The following is a 19,268-nucleotide window of genomic DNA, read 5'->3' as shown; positions in this document are numbered from 1 at the left end:
TTTCCTCTGTAGTTTATCCTTTAGTCACAATACCGTCTCACTTGACTTTGGGCAGCTTAATTCATCTCAAATTGCAGTTAAGAAACTGGAGAGAAGTAAATTCTCCAAGCAGTCTTTCTAGCAAAATCCCCAAAGTAACTTTTGCTCCAAAACTAATTCAGGAGGCATCTCCATAAAGCTGCTGGTCAGCAACACTTGAGCAAGGAGAGTCAAAGATAACCTCTCTTGCAGGAAATGGATGGGGTCTTCATCTCTAGGTGTGCTGGATTGTTCTGTCTTTCCTTTAGATCACTTTCCTCCTTACTGTATCTCGTTCTCTATCCTGGGAGGCTAACCTGTATGAATTTCATCAACGGGTTCCCTGTGCTTTGGCTTCCAGTTGGATTCAGTCAGTAGGGAGCTCTGGGCAGGAGACTGGATGGAGACAAAAGACTGAAATCAGTATATTGATTTCCCAGGTTCCCTCCCTTGGGGTCACCTGGACCTAGCTGTATCCTTTGATTAAAGGCCACTGCCCCACTCAATGCAATCTCTCCTTCCAAGTCTCAGTAGCCATTACCTCCCTTTGTCCTTTCAGGTGTAAGGCTGTTACTAGCCTCCAGTTACTGACCTATCCCTTGCCAACACTTTTTAAAAGGAGCCCTTCATTATTTTGAGCATGTCAACTATTTTCTCTTGGGACCCTAATACACCTGGTAAAGATAGGTGATCTTTTGGATTCATAGACTTCATATTTTATCCATGTACTTCAATCTTACTCTCATACATGTGACCTTAAATTCTTATGAGTCAACAGTTCTGAAGGGTCAACTGCTGGATTAAGTAACAGAGAGTGACTCACACCTGTGTGGTTCCCAAGGGTGCGGTAGTAGCATCAAGGAGACATAAATCTGAGAGATAATAATAGCTCAGGCCCCTATGACTTAGCTACCAAAGAACCCAAGATGCTGAACAGCTTTTCAAGCTTTGTGACTGTGGAACCTTCTGTGTTTCAGGTCCCCAAAGCTTTATACAAGCTGTTGGACTCTGCCTACTGGGGCCCTGGTTTCTCCATAACCTCCCAGGATACCTCTGAGAAATCAGCTTAGAAATCCCTCAGGATGACAACTTTATCCTGTTGGTACATTCTGTTTTTTCTAAAGACAAAGTTTGAGCTAATATCCTAATTTTAGAAAAAGACTATCAGGGCTTCCCTGGTGGCACAGTAGTTAAGAATCCGCCTGCCAATGCAGGGGACATGGGTTCAAGCCCTGGTCTGCAAAGATCCCACATGCTGCGGAGCAGCTAAGCCCGTGTGCCACAACTACCGAGCCTGCGCTCTAGAGCCCGCAAGCCACAACTACTGAGCCCACATGCCACAACTACTGAAGCCTGCATGCCTAGAGCCCATGCTCAGCAATAAGAGAAGCCACCGCAATGAGAAGCCCGTGCACCACAACGAAGAGTAGCCCCTGCTCACTGCAACTAGAGAAAGCCTGCATGCAGCAACGAAGACCCAACATGGCCAAAAATAAATAAATATATTTTTTAAAAGAAGACTATCAGCAGATTCCTGAGTTAGGATCATGTTTATCCCTGTATTGATAGTGATAATAATTTCTTTCAGTTTATCCCTAATTTATTATTCACTGCTGTCAGGATGAGGTGTTTCAGGATGAGTGCTAATGAATTGCATTCTTAATAGTCTATTTTGGGCAAATAACCGTTTCCCACAAAGCACTTAACTTAAGCCTATATATTTATATGGTGTTTTATAAACCCCATGTTGGCATATGTTCTTTCCATACTTTACAAAAGAAATTGAGGCGCGGAGAGGTTAGTGGAATTGCCAAGGTCACCCATAAAATTATTAAGGGGCAGAGTCCAAGGACTGTTGCTCTCACTGCAACATAGTTGCTTTCACTAGCCCTGAGAAGGTTCTGAGAGTCCAGCTTAGGCATTCTTGGCTAGAGAAGTTGCCATAGTGTTTTTGTTTGTTAATATTTATTTATTTTTGGCTGCGTCAGGTCTTAGTTGTTGCAGGTGGGATCTTTCATTGCCACACGGGCTTAGTTGCCCCACAGCATGTGAGATCTTTGTTCCCCGACCAGGGATTGTACCAGTGTCCCCTGCACTGGAAAGCGAATTCTTAACCACTGGACCACCAGGAAAGTCCCCATAGTTTAGAAATTCTAATAAATGAACATCCTTTACAATTAAACTGAAACCAGGACTTTAACCTGTAAATTGTTAAATTTCGATTGTACTTCTCTTTTGGGTCTACATTTGAACCTGAGGATCTTTTACCCCTTTGTGACCACCTTCAGGGCAAGAACTGAAGTATCTGTGAGACTTGGCCCTTAGAGGGCTATGAAAGGTTGCAGTCTTAGAATTTTTCTTTGTCCTGGCTTGGTTTGAAAAGGATAATGAAGTCAGGTGACTGGAAAGATTCTTTACTTCTTCCTTTCTCTCCTCCACTATCTAGCAACTATCAATGATTTCAAAGTATCTCGGTTTAAGTAAAGCATCCAGTGAGAAAAAATTGAGATCTAAAGGACCTCTCCAACCCGGTGAAACAAGCTCCAAGCAGAAAGCGGGTAGACTCTGGAGGACAGCCAAATTTGGTGGAACAAGCTATCCGATATGTGAGAAGTGTTCAGAGGGCATTTAAAAACCTTGAGGGTAAAATCTATAAACGAAGTTTCTAAGGATACAAAGGGAAACGGATTGCTGAGTAGAAGCAGATCGCAAAGTTAGGAATAATAGCCCAGGGTGAGTTTGAAGGAACCACCATCTCACAAGATACCATGTTTTCTCCTTTAGAAAGGGTTTTCACGTACATTATCGTACTTGAGCCTCTCAACCCCATTTTTCAGGTGAGGAAACGGAGGCTTAGGGTAGAGCTTTGACTAGGCAGGATCACAAGCAGTAAAGGGCGGAGCTAGAAACCATCTCAGGGTTCTTCAAACTGTTCCCAGCGGATTCCTGTCGAGGGCTTTTAGGCAAAAAACCCGGAGAGGAACTGGCGAGGCTTCCTTAGCTGCAAGGCGTGGTCTGGCCTCCAGGAGGCGCCAGCGGCAGGGCGGCCTAGGGCTTCAACCCGGTGGATATCCCCGCCACGCGCCGGTAAAAACGAGACTTCTAAATCCGCAAAAGCAGCCACCGCCCGCGCGAGGTCTTTCGCTCCAGGCAGTGGGCGGGGCAGGCCGTCCTGCTCCTCCCTCTCATTGGCCCCCGGGAGTAACGGACAGGTATCTGCACCCAGCCCGGGCCAGAGGAACCTCACGACACACGCTAGCTGATCTTCGGCGCGCGGGGCTCGAGTGCGGCCCGGGAGTCCGCGAGAGGAGGCTACGCATGCGTGCAATAAAATACGCTTCTCGGCACCCCTCTGGCTCCGCAAAGGGGAACTGCTCCTTAGGGAACTGCTGGGGCAAACCCCTAACTTCACCAGTACTTTGCTGGGGTTTTTTTTTTTGCAGCCTACCCTTCTTGCGACCCAGGTTTTTCCAGCCAAATTCCCTTTATGACAAGATTTCCTGATGTGAAACTTCAGTCACGCTGCAGCTTCATTTTATTTCTCCAAAAATACCCTCCCCCCACCCCATAGAGCATTCTACGAAAAAGTCCCTCTTATCTCGGTCCAGAAACGTGCTCGGAGTACCCTCCCTAACCCCACCTAAATTCTACCCGGGGTCTCCTGGGCCCTGGTTCATCTCCACGCACCATTTCTTAGCTTGCCTCCTTCAGGAAATCTTTCATGATAAACCCCTGTGGGAGCGCAGCCATCCCAATTACTCGGGAGAGAGCTCAAGGCCAAGTTGAAGGCAGAGATTCTGGAGAAAAAGGGCTCAGAGCAGCCGACCGACTCCCGCCCCGCCCCCTCCGCGAGTAAAGTCAGGCAGCGGCTCGGGGACACAGCTGTATTGGGAAGGGGAGGCTCCTACACAGTAGGAGGAGGCACGTCCCAGGAGGCCCGAGGACTCTACACAACGGGCGTGGCGCAGCCCCGTCCGTCCGCCGTGCGGCCCGCCCGGGGCCCAGTCTGTGGAGGCCCGGAGGGGCGAGTTAAGGCAGCTTGGCTGAGGGAGGTGGGGGAGTGGGAGTGTGCCAGTTCCCCCCGAAAAGCTGGCTCACTGAGGGGGCGAGTTTCTCACCTCCCACTCCTCTCTCGAGGACGGGGGAAAGACAGTCGGCAGTCAATAAATAAACCCGAGGCGGGCGGGGACCCCGGGAGACTCTCAGAGTCCAGGAAGGCTGGAGGTGTGGAACAAGGAGAGAGGGAGGTGATCTGTCCTTGGAGATGCGTCCACGCTCACGGCCTCTGAGGGCATGGGCCTCGAGGGTACCATTTGAGGCCTTGGAGCAGCTCCCTTTAAAAGTTAAAATGGTTGCCACTAGGGACGGCCGACTGCGAGGAAGGCCCGACGAGGGGAGGCTTCAGGGGCACCTGGGGCTTCTCGACGTCCACCCTCTTCAGGGCGCGGCCCCGGTGCCCCTCAGGCCGGCCCAGGTACAGGAGGTGTCTCCCGGCACCCCCGGAGTACCTGGAGGGGCCTCCCGAGGGGACTCGGGTGAGCAGCGCGGGGGGTGCACGGTGCGTGGAGAAGGGCAACCTCCGGCTGCCGCCCACCCCGAGCCGGGGAGCTGGGGCGGAGAGAGCAGGCCGGGTGGCGGGGGCCGGGCGCTTGCCCTCCGGGGGCACGTCCAGCCTCCGAGGCGTGGCACAGTCCCGGGGGAGCAGGCAGGGGCCGGCAAAGAGGGCGGGGGCGGGCTCGGGCGGCAGCGCCCGCGAGGTGAAAGGGGCGGCGGCCGGGGGCTCGACCTCCTTCCTGGGCGGCTGCGGGCCGTGCAGGTAGCGCAGCAGTTCCTCCAGGGTGGTGACTTCCACGGCCTGCCCGGGACAGCCGGGCGGCGGCGGCCTCACCAGCACGCGCGGCGCGGGGCCGCCCGCCGTGTTCCCGCCCCGGGCGCGGCCCCGGCCCTCCTTGGCGTTGTTCCCGTTCTGGTTCCACTCCCAGGGACCCCCGGCGTGGCGGAGGTGCTTGACCGGCAGCTCCGGCGTGGACTCCGGGGTGGGCAGGCAAGCCAGCTCCGGCGGGGGTACGCCCTCGGGAGGAGGCAGGAAGGTGGTGTAGAGCTGGGGTGTCTGTGCGCCCCCTCCGTCCTTGGACGTTGGCTGCGGCTCTGGGCCCGCCCCGTGCAGACGGGCCAAGCTGCGAAGGGAGAGAGGGCGCGGGAGCCCCGCAGTCTCGATATCCTTGCTCCGACGTCTGTGGGCGCGGCGACAAGCGCAGGAGACCAGGAGGCCAGAGACCGAGGCGCCCAGGGCGAAGGCTGCGGCCACACAGGCCAGGAGGAGTGGGATGGGGACGGCGCGGGAGACTGAGGCTGGCGGGAGGTCCCGTCGCACGCCTGCCGACCGAGAGGAAGGAGGGAGGAGGGAGGCTCAGGGAAGGTGGGCCAGCGGGATGGCAGGTTCCGAAGTGTAGCCTCTCTCCTGCTGCTGCTCAGCTCCAACGCAGCTTTGACCCTCTTTAGGAATCACCTCCCCTGACCCCTCAACACACACAACCCACCGAACTACCTTTCACACGCAAGCTAGAGCTTGGGCCTGGGGAGTCCCCATCCCAGCTCTGGCCCCTGTAGCCATGCCAAGAACAACTGCCAAACTCTGCCCGTGCTGAGGGAGGCGGGGCTGGGAGGGGAGGCTCCAAACAGGCATTATTAGTGAGCACCAAACAGCGATCAGTGAGGGGCTTAGAATTCTTCAAGAATCAGCAGCCCCACACTTCACTCCTATCCCTCCCAGCCAGCCCCCTTACCCTGAGTGTGAGCTCCAAGAGTGGAAGACTGGGGCCGGGGGTGGGCATCACTGGGGGGGCTTGGGGTCTCAGGGGAAGGGCCAGGACTCAGAAGCACTGGTGACAGAGACCAGGTCAGAGCCAGTGAGGCTCCTGCTCTCCACCTCTGATACCCATTCAGCGGGTTCCCGCACCCCCTTTGGAGCCCAAAGGTCCAGAAGTGCAGCCTTCATTTTCCTCTGGAAATGGGCGAGGGCTCACTATGCAAGGCACTCTTTCATTTATTTGTTCAAAAACTATCTGTTAAGCACCCTATTATGTGCCAAGCACTGAGCCATATGCTAGGTATTTGGAGGATGCTAACCCTTTTTTGAGACTCTCTCAGGGTGTCCAGGGTGCTGGTGTGCTGCTGCCATGGGGCACAGACTTGGGTGAGTGTGGGCTGAGCAAGGTGAAGTTGGGACAATAGAACTCACCATAAGCAGAATCCCCTGTGCCAGACTGACTCCCAGTAGCTCCATCTATGAAAAAGGGAGAGAGAGGGTGAAGATAGGGGCAGAGGGAAGCTTCATGAAGAACTGATGGGCATGACTGTACCACAGAAGGAGAGAAAGACAAAAGCCCACACCTGGGATGGTGTCTATGGCCGTCAGAGCCATGCGCAACAATGGCTACAGCTACCCCTGCCGCTTCTGTTTACCTTGGCAGTCATCGTGCTCCATGGATTCCTGGTTCCCGGCTGGATGCACATCAATCCTAGGAGGAAATGGAGGCGGCTCAGTGCAGGTATACATCTTGCCCCCATCCCCCACCCTAGCCCTCAGCTTCCTCTCTTAGTGGGGAACTTTCTCCTCAGGAGATCCACAAGCCTCTCACTTACCCACCAGGTCCCCTGATATCCACACAGCCTCTGGAGCTGTCCCATCCACAGTATGGGTCCTGAGAAGCCAGACAGCTCCTAGGGAAAACTGAGTCATGTGAGGCTGGGACCCTCTCCACCCTAATCACATTCCATTCCCCTGCCTCTTCCACTCTCACCCTGGCCTGCGGGAGGCTCTTAGCCTGATACTCCCAATCCTATCCACCCCAATCCCTAGTCCAGTCCCTGGTTACTGCCCACCTGCAGAATGCTTGAGATACCCACCCCCAAACCATCCCCTGCGTTTCCCTGCCACCCACTACGCCTGTGTTCCTGTGTGCCTGCAGGCCCAGAGCCCACCCAGGCAGGGCCTGACCTCAGGTCCCTCTCACCTCCGACAGGCCCCATGCCGGGCACATCGACTGAGAGGGAGGTAGATGATACAGCCAGAAAAAGCCACAAAGAGCCTGTGACCTTCAGTGTCCAGCTCCAGCCCTGTGACCCGCCGTGCTGTTTGGGCTGCCCGCTTCCCACTGCACCTAGGGTGAGGCCAGAAGGAATCAGAAATGGAGCAGGTGAGGCTCCTTTTTCCCTGGGTGAGTTAAAGAACAGAAGCGGGGGAGGCATACAAGCAACTGAGTACAACTCATAGGGCTACTCTGCCCCAACACAGTGTCCAGCTTCTCGCCAAGGCCCTCTCTCTTCCCCACAACTTCCAATATTGGAGTCCCCACCCCATCCCCATATCCCCATCTACCACTCCACGTCCCATCCCTGCTCTGCAGGGGGCCTGCTGGACAAAGGGCTCACCGGGAGGGGCTGTAGGCATCGATCTCTTCCAACAGAATGGGCTCAGGGCCCCCAGATTGCCCCCATGGGGGCAGCACCTTCAGCACTGTCCCATCGTTGGAGCCAAGGAACAGGACTGTGGTATTACTGTAAGGACCAGCCATGCCATCCACAGCTACCTGGGTCAGTAGGGCCCTGGAGGGATAGGCCTCAGGTCAGGACAACCTGACCAGTGGAAGCTTGAGTGTTTCAAGGACAGCGCATGTGTCTGGGTACCCCCTTCTCTGCCCTTCCCCCAGCCCAGTGTTTCCTTCTTAGCTCTCTCCCTTCCACTTTCACGGGTTCTTCCTCCTACCAATATGATTTACCTTGTGGGGTCAGGGAAAGAGTGGCTGAGGCGGGGAAGGCAGTGGTCAGCATTTTCTAGCCCCATACCTGCTGGTGAAGGTAAGCAGAGGTTGATGGGTGGCAGGTGGCACGGCAGGGTCCAGGAGTGGGTGAGCCTTGATGAAGGTCAGGACATCATCAGGGAGGTCTCGAGAAGAGGGGAACAATGCAGCTACACCTACTCCTGCACAGGATCCTGGCCTGGTGGACACAAAGGAAGAGGGAGCCTTAGGGCAGGGAGCTGGGGCTTAGTTAGGCTGTGTGACCACCACCTACCCACTGCTCCCAAACATGATTGGTAACCCTTGTTCCGCCTACACGCAGACATTCACACTACTGCTTCCCTTCCCTGCTGCCAACCCTCTACAGCCCCCTCCCCAGGCCTTGGACACCTTGCCCTCTCCTCATAATCCCATTTGGGGAGCAGACACTGCTTGTTTCTACCTCCACAAAGGCCACGCCCACCCTGCGTACCTGGGGGAGGGGACCCTGTCCTCAGACACAGGGGTCCAGGCCCCATCCAGACTCCTCTGCTCCTTGAACTTTCCCTCAAACCCACGCTCAATATCATCCAGGTAGAAGGCACAGACCGCAGAGCCGGGGATGCTGAGGGAGCCAGAAAAGGATGCGGGCTAGGTGTTGGAAGGGACAGCACAGTTCCTCCTAGGTAAGACATGGCAGTTCCCCTTCATATACCGTATTAGGGCGGAGCCTGAGAGGGTGGGGCAGCCCCTGGGGGCCATGCTAGGAGAAAAACGGTGGGCAGAACAGCAAACTGGCTTTGAATGGAGCTTCCGCTCACCGCCCTCATCAATAGGCGCTGAGAGAGGAACCTGGATGCTGGTGGGGCAGGGGACAGATGGGGCCACATCGGTTAGTCTGGTACCAACCTATTGGTCTGGGTGGTGAAGACCCCAAAGAGAGCAGAGCGGCCATACAAGTTCACAGGCCCTGTCAAGGCCTGTAAGACGTCAAAATAGAAGGTAGAGTCCCCAGGGACAGAGCAGTTGAGCCGCAGCTTCAGGAAAGATGTCCAGTGGCGGTCCAAGGCCCGAGGTGAGCCGCCCATGTCACGCTTACACACACGGGCCACACGGGAGAACTGTACCTGTGTGTGGGAGAGTTGGAGACGAGGAGAATGGTGAGAGAGAGCCCCAGGGCCAGCAGGGTGAGAGCAATGTGGTGAGTTAGAGCACCAAGAGACAAATGTTAGGGGCACAGCAAAGGAAGGGTGTGGTCGGTCAATGTGGGTCAAGGTGAGGGACCTAGCAGGATGCGGGGGCAGAGGCCTGGGGACTACTCCAAGTTGGGGGCCTCAGAGTCCAGGGGATTGCGTTGTGGAGATTAGGGCCAGGAGCCCCTAATCTCCCCTGAATGACTGGCTCCTCACCATCCAGCAGAGCCCTCTAGCTACCCACCCCTGGTGCCCACTTCCTTACCCTCCCCAGCCGGGCATCCTCCACAGAGACTTCTCGGAAGAAGAAGTAGACATGGTCTCCATGCTCCAAAGCGTGGACAAAGTGTGGCTCTGAAGGGGGAGTGACAGGAAAGGTACGGAAGAGAAACTACACCAGTTCAGAAACTCCTGGCCCCCCACAGCCTCTCCCCTCTGCATACATGCTCACCACTACCACCATCTGCCTGCCATCGACCGCCCCCTGCACCTCCTCCCCAAGAGCAGCCTCCCTGCCCTAGGCCCGCCCTGACCTCGGAGCCACTTGGAGTCGTACTTGGCGGAGCGGAGTGGGGGCTGAGGCCCAAGGCTTCTGTAAACCACAGCATCACTGGCCTGGAAATCCGCGGCTGTGGCTGAATACAGGCTGCCCTCTGGAGGGGTAGGGTGGGGTCAGGGGAGGGCTCAGGGATCCGTATCTTGGCTCTTCTTGGGCCTCTCACACCCCTCCCTTGGCCTGACCTTGGCCCCTACCTTAACCCTCCACTCAGGAGCATGGGGGAAAGACCAAATTAGGAAAGGGGCTAACGTGGGAGTTCCCTCCGGCCACATGCCTGCTGCTCACATGCCCAGGTGCATACCTGCAAAGACGGCCACGTTGGACTGGGTGGCATCAAAGGGGCATCGAGCCTGCCCGCTCAGCTCCTCACCCTCCTGCTGCAGCGAAGTTATCTGGAGGCAGAGGAAACAGGTTCTTGGACCCCTTGGGGTGTTGCGAGTCTGGCTCCATAGCCCACTTCCTCATGTCCCCTTGCCTCCTTGCTCCACCCCTTCCGGACCCCTCCCCTCTGGGCACTCCTGTTCCCCTACCCCTGCTGGTCCATCCCCACTGAACTGATTGCCCAGCTTGGGTTCTTCTCCCACTCCAGTCCTGATGCCCCGCCCTCGCCTTTGTACCCCATAACTGCGGCACACGGGGCTGAATGAGTTTGTTCCACAGGCAAGGAGTGTCTGGGAGTCCCAGGGAACGAGAACACGAATGTAGTTGTAGCACTCGTCCTAGAAAGTCCAGAATTCTCGGTCAGTGACAGGGCTCCCTGGGACTGGGACGGGGTGGGGGTCACAGGAAGTAGGGCTGCTCCACTTGAGCCAGGCAGAGCAGTGTGGGGTGAAGTCCCAACTAAGCTATCTACTCCTGGTTCTGTGGCCTTGGGCAAGTTCCTTGGCCTCTCAGAGCCTCACTTTCCTTTTGTGTGAGGTGTGTAAAGGAAGCTAAAAATCATGAATTCCCTTTCCTGTACATTTTCCTCTGTGGACCAAGATGAGAGAAGTGAGGGGAAATGGGCACAGTGGAGGCCACTTAGACAGAGCCTAGAGGCAGGGTCATCTCCTTCCCTCAAGATTCTCATCCCACTCCTCACCGTCAGCTTCCCCCGCACGGCACAGTTCTCCATGTCTTGACTCCTCCATGTTAGATACTGGCGGGAGAAGTAGAAGGGGAAAAATCATGGGGCAACCTGGAACCACCTCACATTATGGCTCCTCCTGGAGTCTTCTACCTACCCACTTGATCCCGGTTAGACCTTTCCCAGCCTCATCTCCATGCCTCAGCCTCCTCCCACACAGCCCCTCACCTTGTTGGGCACTAGCCCCTCCCCTTCTTCTTGGGCTTGAAGATCGAAGGAGAAAACGTGATCCCTGAAGAGACAGGCAAGGAGGGATCAGAGCCAAGCCATGGATCCCCACCTGAACTCCTGAGCCTCCCACCTGGCCCGTGTTCAGCTGCTCAGGGACAAACAGTGCCCTCTCTCCTCCCCCTTACTCCACAACTTGGCAGTTGTGCTCTGGGTCCTAGCATGCCCATGTCCCATGGCTTATACACCTGCATGTGTCCCCTGCAAGATGTTGCAGTGGCCATGCAGGTCCCATGCCTGCCCAGCAGCAGGCCTGTCAGCCCCACAATGGTGCCACAGCCAGTTTACCGCGCAGCCACTAGCAAGGTCCGGTTCAAGGTCAGGAATCTCTGAAAGTCCAGCCCAAGTTCTGCAACCACAGCGTCATCCTCCAGGCCCCGGAACCAGGATAATGGGGAAATACCTAGAAGGCACAGAGAGCTGGGTGCTGAGGGCCAGCCAGAATACCACGTACTCCCTCAACACCCTCTCCAACCAGATGAAACCCAGCCACGGACATAAAATGGATATGTGAGATGAGTTGTGAGGTATTAATAAAGCTATTAATAAGGCTATTAATAAATGTAATACCAGCTAACTCTGAGCACTTAACCTCTGCCAAGCACTATGTTAGCATGTTAGATGCATTGTCTCACTTCAGACAACAACCCTATGAGGTAGGTACTAACAGTGGCCCCATTTTACAGATGAGGAAACTGAGGCTTAAAGCCATTAAGAAATTTGCACAGCTCATTTAGCTTGGAAGTGGCAGGCACCCCAATTGAGATCCAGGTCTGTCTGACTCCAGAATTGAGCCCAACCCCTTCTTGGAACTGCCTTAGGGCTAGCAATTCCCTTTCACTCCCACATTGTACACTGTCCCATGTGGACCATTTACTCACCCCATTTCTCCCAGCCCTCTCTTTGCACCCTCCCCTCAAGGCTCTTCACAGGCCACCTCAGCCCTCCAAGGTTTCTGCCTCCTCTGACCAACTCCAGCATCCACCTGGCCTGATCATGGAAACCACAATCATCAGCGTTCAAAGGGACCCCAGAGTTCAGAGAGAGATGATTTAACATTCGTATGGTGCTTCGAACCACATCTGGCACATGTGTTTGCTGCTCTTATCTATCCCCCAACAGTTACTCCCAATAACCTAACTGCCATTCCTTCGTCCTTAAAATTACTCTAAATCCTGCATATATAACAGGAACTTGCAAATAGATAAAGGTCCTTCTCAGGAAAAGTTGGCTGGTGGTTTCCCTCATGGTGGGACCTAGACTTGGTAGTGATAACGTGGTGGAGAGGGAGGTAAGAGGTGTTGGGAACCACTGAATTAGTCCCAAGCCTTCATTTTGTAGCTAATAATAATAGCAAACATATATAAATCATTTATTTTGTGCCAGACAGTGTTCTCAGAACTTTACCTGTATTAGCTCATTTAATCTCTAAATAACTCTATGAGGTAGAATACTATTATTAGTAGTATTTTTTTTTTTTTTTTTTGGCTGCACTGCATGGCTTGCAGGATCTTAGTTCCCCAACCAGGGATTGAACCCGGGCCACCACAGTGAAAGCACCGAGTCCTAACCGTTGGACCACCAGGGAATTCCCGGTAAAATACTATGACTACCTTCATTTTGCAGATGAGGAGACTGAGGCAAAGAAAGGTTAAATAACTTGAAGAGCTCACACAGCTAGTGAGCAGCTTAGCAGGGATTCAAACCTGCTAAGGTCTGGTCTGGCCGAGAGTCCACATTCTTTATCACTGAACAATGCTGCCCGGAAGTGAAGGAAGCAGGCCCACAGATGAGAAGTGACGGACCTGAGGTGCCAGCTCACTCTACCTGTCTTCTCCCCTTTTCTGGTCAGGCTCTTAGCTTCCTTGAGACTGAGAGCCTTCCTGCACCTTGCCACCCACACAAGGGGTCTCAGTGTCTACCTGCCAAGGCTGAGTGCTGAGCTCATATAGAGGGGGTGAGGTACCAAGCACTCACCTTGCAGGTCAGAGGTCAGCAGAGGGAGGGGGTCCTGGGGAAAGGCAGCCTGGGTGTGGGGAAGTGAGAGCAGCAACAGCAGTAGCAGCAAGGGCATGAAGCGGGGGTCACGGGGCATCCTGTGTGGGGCAGCTCAGGCCCCAGGGGGTGCCCCCTCACCCATATGCTGGCCCTGAAAGAGAAGACAGAAAAGTGGGGGAAGGGGTTATATTTCCTCCACCTTCTGAAGCAGGCGGACCCTTTCCCAGGTCTATCCCCAGAAGACCCAGTGCAGTAGGGAGAAGAAACCTCTCTCTGGCACTGCTTCAGTCCCAGCCAGCTGTCACTGTCACTCAAGGCCCTTCCCTGTCCAACTGGCCCAAACTGACTGGTACGAAGCCTGCCAGCATGACCCCAGGTAAGGACAGGACCCGCCTGCTCCCCCTCCCAGCCTTCTCACTCAGCCTTTTCTCCTCTCTCCTGACTGGGCCTGGGACATTCAGTAGGTGACACCTCGTGGTCCCCCTCTTGCTAACCTCTTCTCAGCTATAATTAGACACTGAAGCCTTAAAATTATAAATAGTGACTCCTTGGCACTGGGGAGGAGGAAGAGGGCACCATGTCTGCCTCCCCCCTCCCTCACGGACCCCCATGGCACCCGGGAGCAATTTAGGCGCTGTGCCCTGGTAGAGGCAGCTGCGAAGCAGCCATCATTGTCTAGGGTTGAGGAAGAACAGAGTAGGGGAGGCAGCCTAGGGGTCTTTGTCCTGGTCTAAGCTCACGCTTCTGGGGCCCTTCCCATTGCTAGGGAGAAGCTGAGTGAGTAGGGAGGGGAGTGGGGGAGGGGTGCTGTCTTAGCCAAAAATGAATCTGCATCAAAGCCAGATCAGAGGCTAAATTTAGCTCTGGCCGCAGCTGTCTGCCCGACCACTGTGCCCCCTCCCAGCCTGCCTAGCCCCCTGTTCCCTCCCTGACTCCAAAGAACCACTGCATGTGCTTAATGTGGGGAAGAGCAGACCCACCCGCTATGAGGAGCCAGGCATAGAAGGGGCTATACTGGTGAGGAGATATGGCTGAACATGTCTCCCCTTCCCTTCCCTTCCCTCTTCGGACTGCCTTGGAATGAAAATATAAATAATTCAATGACAGCCAGGCGATTGTAGCCCAAAGTCCAGGAGAAGATAGATATGGTGGCAGGGACAGTGAGACAGCCCTCCTTCCCACCCATCAGCTTCCATCAGCCTCCCACAGCCAAGCTGACCCTGGCTGGAACCCACAGTGGGAGGTGTACACCAGCTTCCTGCCTTCCCCTGAAGTTGAAGTGAAGGGCTGAGTAGGCTCGGGAAATCAGGTCAGGAAGGGTGAGACTCCTTCCTTTCTGTGAACAGACAGTTATCCTTCACTAATCCTTAGTTGCCTGTCCCACCATGTCCCCTAAAGAAGAGACCCTGGGCTTCCAGGCTTAGCCCATTCCATCTCCCCAACAACTCCACTCTTGGAGCCAGGACCCAAGTGTACCCCATCCCCAGTCCAGCATCACTGGTGGGGAGGCTGACGCCAGATGGGGTCCCAAGAGAGCTGGAGGAGGGGAAGGGGTAGGAGCACCTAATGATGACCCCCTCCCCAGGCGCAGAGCAGTCAGCTAGCTAAAGACCCTCTGGTGCTGAAAGGCCAAGCCTCCCTCTGCCACCCCCGCCCCATGCTTCCGATGTTGGTGCTCCCAGGGGAAGAGAAAGGGACACAGCTTGTCTCCTATCCTCCCCCTCCTGCCCACCCCCCCACAGGTTGCCCTGGGCAACTGGTATCTTCACCCAGGAAACAACTTCAGTCTCAGGCAAGTGGGGAGAACAGTCAGACCCTCTTTCTGCTCCCAGGCCATGCCTGTTTCCATCCCCTGCCCTCAGGAGCTGTTGCCCTTTCCTTACCTGGGGTGGTGACTCCTGTGGGGGTTTGAGGGGGATAGGAGACCTCTGACCTGATGGAAGAAGGGACAGAAGGAGGGAAGAGGCTGAGCTATACCTCCTTACCACATCCAATAAAAGTGAATGTGAACATTCAGGAGAAGTCTAATGAAGCTAGGGTAGGGGAGATGCTGCCCTGGGAGTGGGGGGCACATTGACATTGAGCCTGATTACAAAGGTGCTGGCTGCTTCATGCCCAGAGATGTGAGGGCAGGGGCTGGGGCTGGCCCCTACCCAGAAACTCCTGGAACTGCAGGACCAGTCTTGGGAAAAGGGGTGACTGGGAGAGTTTGGAGGGCATGACGACCACTCCCACATTAAAACCTTCAGAATCCAGCAGCCTTCTTAGCAAAAGCTCCCTAGCTGGGGACAATAGAGGCTAATTTGCATTTCATTTGCATGCTCTTCATTTCTAGGCAAAATGCTCTGATAGCAAGCACCCCCCAGCCCCTTCCTTCTTCCCTGAGAGCAGTCCCTGACTCCCTCCCACCCAATCTCTCTCCACCCTACCCCCCACCTTAGACTGGATTAGTCCAGCCTCTAAAAACACTTGGTTGGCCATTGCATTGGCCCCCTAGACTTAACTATGACATATCTTTAAGGGGGCTTCCCATAGCTGATTTTAGGGAGCAGCATCTGAGCGGCCCCCATCTGACCCCTGGCTTGGGGAAAGGCTTACCCTGCCGGGACCAATCCCAGCTGCTTCATACCCCCCATTTGGAGCGAATGGGGGAGGCCTGGCCAGCTCTTTCTCCCCTTCCTAGGTTCTCCCCTTGCTGGGAAGAGGAAACAGCCCTTCTGTCTCCTCCTGGCCCCGCAGCCACCTCTGGGGAGTGGCCCGGGTCAAAGCCAGATTCTAGCGGGGGCTGGGGAAGGGATGGAGAAGGGGAGACTGGGCGGGGGACAATAGCAGGAAGCCCTCGGGCTGATCGCCCGCCCCAGTCCACCTTCCTCTAAGGAGCGGGGGGCGCGCCAAGGAGCCTCACGGAACGGGCACGTTCCCTTCTCCAAGACAGTTCCCCCCCACCCTTAGCTCTCAGCCCCAGGCTTGCTACCTACCCTCCCTCCCACCCAGCCCCCAACGAGGATAATCCAGGTGTCTAGAGCCTCGCATGAGGTGGGCCTGAGGCCAGGGGCTCTACGTGTCTCCCCCTCACTGGATCTGGGGCTCCGAGAGGGGCGGGTAGGAGAGTCTGGGCCGGGACCGGGTCCCAGAGCCACGTTAGCGGGAGGAGGGGCTGGAGGGGCCTGCAGGCGCAGACCGAATGGGGATGGGAGCGGGGGTTGGGGAGTGGAGGCGGGTCTCTGAGGCCAGGGAAACAGGGCCAGAGGCTTGGAACCGATGAGGGCGGGCCTGGGGCCAGGGCTGAGCGGGTCCGCGGGCTCGAGATGCAGTCGCCAGCTGGGCTCTCCTCCTTGGGAGACCTCGGTCTAACAAAGCCCCAGGACGAGTGGGGTGAAGGAAGGATATGGGCACTAGGACTGGTGTTTCTCAGGGGCCCCATTCCCGACTCTATGCCCAAGCCAACCCCCTGGGAGGTGCTCAGACTCCCGCTTGCACAAGGACAGAGGTGCAGCTGTAACACCAAAGTCTGGAACGACGTGTTCCCCTTCCCATCCCTGCAGGGGCAACGAGAGGGTCCAGTTCTCCACGGGTCTCGAAGCCTTAATTTCTCTGCTGGAGAGGAAAGAGACCAGGTTTTCCACCCTCTGTACGGTGCGCGCCTCAAATAATCCCTTTCGCGCTCCCCAATCCAAGGGATGCGACTCAGAGAAGCCGGGTCGCAAGAGGTGCCCAGACCCTGCGCCCCACAGTCCCCCGTGACGGGGCTCGGCCACGGTCCCCTCTTCCCTCCACGCACCCCAACTCCGCTGACCCTCTCCGTCAACCAAGCACACATCGCTCTGGCACCCTCCCAGGCGGGTCCCTCTGGCACTTCGGAAGCTTGCCCCCAGCCTTAGGCGCCCCGATCCTCCCCGACGCCCTGCAGCCCCAGCCCTGCTCCGGGGTACTTGCTCCGAGATCCGGGTCAGTGGAATAGAGATCTCAGCGGGCGGGCAGCGGCCGCGCACCGCGCCGAGTTCGCAATCGGTGGTTGGGGCTCTAGCGAGACGTGATGAATGTCTGAATTGGATGGAGCTTGGATCTGGGCTCCCGGGCGCTGTCAGGTCGGGTGAGCCCTGGGTCCCAGTCGCAAACCCCACTCCCGCCGCGGCTCCGCGGAGGAAAACAATGCGACCGCCCGGAGCTCTGGGCCGGGCCCCAGCCGCCCCGCCCGCCTCCTGGCCGGACCCGCCTCCGGCCCGCCTCGGGGTCTGCACAACTAATCCGACTCTCGGAGGCCGGCTAGACACCGCCTTCTCGACACCTCTCCACCAATAGCCCTCGGAGGAGGAGGGGCGCCAGGAGCACCGCCCACCGAGAAGGCCTGGCCGGGAGGTTGAGCTGGAGACCAAAGCCAGGCGCGAGATCCACGGACAGTCGCTGAGACCCGGACAGAGGAGGGGGTCACACGCTTTAACATGGAGAGGCCCTGGGGAGAAATCTCACAACAAGAGAGGAAGGAACAGCAGCTGGGAGGAGAGACAGGAAACCCGAGGACCTCGGCTGGGCTGGGCTGTCAGAGCCGGCGTGACCCTCCCTCTCTCCTTTCTCCTCTCCAATGTCTTTGGCTACCTTGCTCCTGGGTACACCTCTCCCCTACTCTGCCCCCAAACCTCTGTTCCTCCTCTCTACTCTTTTTAAATCAACCCCTTTATTTCTTCCCTTGTGCCTCCTCTGGTTCATCCTGACCCGGATAAGGGAGGCCTAGCATGCACTTGAAGACTCGAGGCCTGGGAAAGGAAAGGAAGATGTCGCCAGGAAGTTTTCCTTACCCCCATCATCTTCCCTCCCACCCCTACTGTCAAAGCAAGATGGGGTTGGGCCAGTTGGCTAGGAACTAAGGAGCCAGGAAGCCAGGGTGGCCAGCAGTGAGGATGTTGGTTGATGGAAGAGGACAGGTGAGTGGGGCTGAAACCAAAAGAGAGATGTGGAGATCGGGACCAACTGACTCAGAGAGTCACACAGGAAGAGGAGCAACACGGAGACCTGAAAGAGGGAAAGTAACCAGCTGCCCCAGCACCACATAGACTTACTGCCCCGCAGACAAGGATTAGTGATGTCCGGTCTTTCCTCAGAGGGCCCTGGACATCCCTCCAAACAGCAGAACTAACTGCTCCTTCTCCATCCCCACCCTCCATAAAGACCCTTTGATTCCAGGAATGTCAGTGGGGAGGAAGAATGAGGCTACTTCAAACATCACTGCTTGGCTCCCACCTGCTAAGATTCTTCCCTGTGTGGGGACTGGGACAAAAGACGTTCTCAAAATTCCTAGGATAGTGGGTGGCATGGGAGACATTGACATTATTGGATAGTTTTATATCTAAGCGGGCGCACACACACACACACACACACACACACACACACACACACACACACAAACATGGCCTGGTCTCTGGACTGAAGGAAAAGAGGGGCAGGGGTTTGCTACTTCCGGGCAGTCTTTAATGGACTGAGATCAGGGTGCGTAACATCACTGACTGGGCTAAGCCCCAAAGTAAACAAGAGATATAAACATATACACACACAATCACAGAGACAGAAATGGAAGGTGAACCAATGAGATAAACAGAATCAGAAACAATGGAACAATACTTACACAAAGTTAACTGCAGGGGGGTCTTGGGTCCAATGTAATTCAGTGGTCAGTCGGGGCTGTTTTAAAGGCTGGAAAGAGGTTTTTGGGAGAAAGACACCTCAAAATATAGAGGCACTCAGAGATTGAAAGAAATGTCCCCAGCTCCTAGCACAGGGCTTAGATATTAAAATATGTGCTTATTGAATAGATTAGTGAATGGGGATTAAGGTATAACTCATTTAAAGTTTTAGGGTCCAACTAAAATCTCAATTCAATCCAATACATATTAAGCACTTACTTCAAATACAACCCACTGTGGGATATAGTCCCAGTCTTTAAGAAAATGACCATCTATTTGAACTAAAACAAGACTTACATGTACTAAATGATTAAAAAGCAATACCAAGGGACTTCCCTGGTGGTGCAGTGGTTAAGAATCTGCCTGCCAATGCAGGGGACACCGGTTCGAGCCCTAGTCTGGGAAGATCCCACATGCCGTGGAGCAACTAAGCCTGTGCGCCGCAACTACTGAGCCGTTGTGCCACAACTACTGAAGCCCATGCCTGTGCTCCACAACAAGAAAAGCCAATGCAATGAGAAGCCAATGCACCACAACAAGGAGTAGCCCCCACTCGCCACATCTAGAGAAAGCCTGTGTGCACCAATGAAGACCCAATGCAGCCAAAAGTAAATTAAAAAAATAAAAAAAAAACAATACCAAGTCTTAAAAAAAAAAGCCCCCCCCAAAGCTACATTGAATATAATT

The 19,268-nt window shown here is 55.3% G+C and overlaps 2 protein-coding genes across 8 annotated transcripts in view; one reads left to right on the top strand and one right to left on the bottom strand.

The window, feature by feature from the left end:
• Positions 1-1,532, top strand: part of GABPB2 (GA binding protein transcription factor subunit beta 2) — a 31,368-nt gene extending 29,836 nt beyond the window's left edge. The window contains exon 10 of one of the 3 annotated variants that reach the window (XR_007469930.1): positions 996-1,532. Coding sequence is in view for 1 of the 3 variants with exons in the window: in XM_033415628.2 (XP_033271519.1) it covers positions 996-1,088 (93 nt within the window). In the remaining 2 variants the exon portion in view is untranslated. The remainder of the gene's footprint in view (positions 1-995) is intronic. The other 2 variants (XM_033415629.2, XM_033415628.2) reach the window with 2 other exon arrangements.
• A 2,356-nt stretch (positions 1,533-3,888) lies between these two features.
• SEMA6C (semaphorin 6C) lies at positions 3,889-16,929 on the bottom strand. 5 transcript variants are annotated; one of them, XM_049693675.1, is made up of 20 exons: positions 16,840-16,929; positions 14,787-14,836; positions 12,883-13,054; positions 11,194-11,308; positions 10,846-10,909; positions 10,633-10,689; positions 10,169-10,270; positions 9,853-9,943; positions 9,526-9,645; positions 9,258-9,346; positions 8,709-8,926; positions 8,293-8,424; positions 7,867-8,019; positions 7,453-7,626; positions 7,035-7,181; positions 6,664-6,741; positions 6,484-6,539; positions 6,260-6,304; positions 5,805-5,900; positions 3,889-5,394 (listed from the first exon to the last, which is right to left on the bottom strand). In XM_049693675.1, exons 3-20 carry the CDS (start codon positions 12,998-13,000, stop codon positions 4,355-4,357), a joined length of 2,895 nt encoding a protein of 964 aa, XP_049549632.1. In that variant the 5' UTR covers positions 13,001-13,054; positions 14,787-14,836; positions 16,840-16,929; the 3' UTR covers positions 3,889-4,354. The 5 variants fall into 5 exon arrangements, with proteins under 5 accessions (XP_049549632.1, XP_049549636.1, XP_049549640.1 ...); XM_049693679.1 differs by lacking the exons at positions 14,787-14,836; positions 16,840-16,929 and adding an exon at positions 11,787-11,895 and having other exon boundaries at positions 12,883-13,015; XM_049693683.1 differs by lacking the exons at positions 7,453-7,626; positions 16,840-16,929 and having other exon boundaries at positions 14,787-15,270.
• Positions 16,930-19,268: the final 2,339 nt, after the last annotated feature.

This window comes from Orcinus orca, chromosome 1 (assembly GCF_937001465.1).
Source record: "Orcinus orca chromosome 1, mOrcOrc1.1, whole genome shotgun sequence".
NCBI lineage: Eukaryota > Metazoa > Chordata > Mammalia > Artiodactyla > Delphinidae > Orcinus > Orcinus orca.
Note: the sequence above shows the minus strand (reverse complement) of the source record. Positions and strands in the feature narration are given on the sequence as shown.

What these genes read in the sequence shown, in the direction of transcription:
- SEMA6C (XM_049693675.1), bottom strand. Translation starts at nt 13,000, where the DNA reads ATGCCCCGTGACCCCCGCTTCATGCCCTTGCTGCTACTGCTGTTGCTG. An exon ending in CGACTCCAAGTGGCTCCGAG is followed by an intron (nt 9,347 to 9,525) that starts GTCAGGGCGGGC and finishes CTCCCCCTTCAG; the next exon opens with AGCCACACTTTGTCCACGCT. An exon ending in CTGCTTACCTTCACCAGCAG is followed by an intron (nt 7,627 to 7,866) that starts GTATGGGGCTAG and finishes CTATCCCTCCAG; the next exon opens with GGCCCTACTGACCCAGGTAG.